Source organism: Pavona decussata, unplaced genomic scaffold (assembly GCF_977016875.1).
Source record: "Pavona decussata unplaced genomic scaffold, jaPavDecu1.1 SCAFFOLD_52, whole genome shotgun sequence".
NCBI classification, from domain to species: Eukaryota; Metazoa; Cnidaria; class Anthozoa; order Scleractinia; family Agariciidae; genus Pavona; species Pavona decussata.
The window spans coordinates 681,592-682,500 of NW_028145474.1; the positions used below are offsets into that span (position 1 = coordinate 681,592).

The 909-nt window shown below is 34.4% G+C and overlaps 1 protein-coding gene across 1 annotated transcript in view; it reads left to right on the plus strand.

Moving 5' to 3' along the window:
* Nucleotides 1–421: 421 nt before the first annotated feature.
* Nucleotides 422–909, plus strand: part of LOC146480777 (uncharacterized) — a 16,348-nt gene continuing 15,860 nt past the window's right edge. The window contains exon 1 of the mRNA XM_085109109.1: nucleotides 422–549. Coding sequence (XP_084965235.1) covers nucleotides 489–549 — 61 coding nt within the window. The 5' untranslated portion in view covers nucleotides 422–488. The remainder of the gene's footprint in view (nucleotides 550–909) is intronic.

Sequence of the window (909 nt, forward strand, 5' to 3'; positions counted from 1 at the left end):
ACCGGAAATTAAAAGTGCCAATTTTGTGCAAAAAAGGCGTTTTAGAATATCACATTTGGTTTTAGAACGTGTTTAAACTGTTGAATATTACTTTCAGAAACGTGCCATTTGTACTGGAGAATATTTTCTTCTAAAAAAGAGACATTCTTTTGCAGTTACTAATAAAAGCTAAGCCGCTTGCTCCAGATTAATTTCTTTTAATTTTAGGTCCATTTCATTTTCAATGTTTGTACTGGAGAGCATCCCATTTCATAACCTGCCCAAATAACAGTTAATAATTTAACATCTACGTAGATTACCCCTTTGGGATGATATAACAAAAACTTGTCTTTCAATATTTGTCGAACTTAAGTCACGTACCGAAATTTTTATTTATCTCAACCGTATAACATTTTGGTGAGTAATAAATTTGTTGTCAGCACGACTGGTTGATATCTCTCTATCAGCTAGTTAAGCTGTGACGTTACAGATTTATCGTTTTATATATAATGCAAGTAATGAAACAAATTGGAATCATCTTGATATTTGGAGTCACTTCGGTGACTGCAGGTAAGCAACTTTGAAAGAACAAAATAATGTAGCTTGATCCGTTTGTCCTGTCTCACATCAATGTTAAATGCGATATAGTAATATGTATTTAAAATCTATATCCTCATCTGGACGGCAGGAAAGTCACAATACGTAAATATATATACGTGTATGCTATCTTATAATCGCGCGATCATGGGTGACAAATTACGCTCGCAATCACGAGTCTCTATTGTATCGAGAAACGCTGCCAAAGCAAGTTTTGTAATTTCACGCGTAACTCTGAAATTTCGCGCCAAAATTAAGGCGTAAATTTGTCACCCATGATATTACGGCAGAAAACTTCGACCTTGTTCAGTGCAAATTTTACAGAAGATGCAA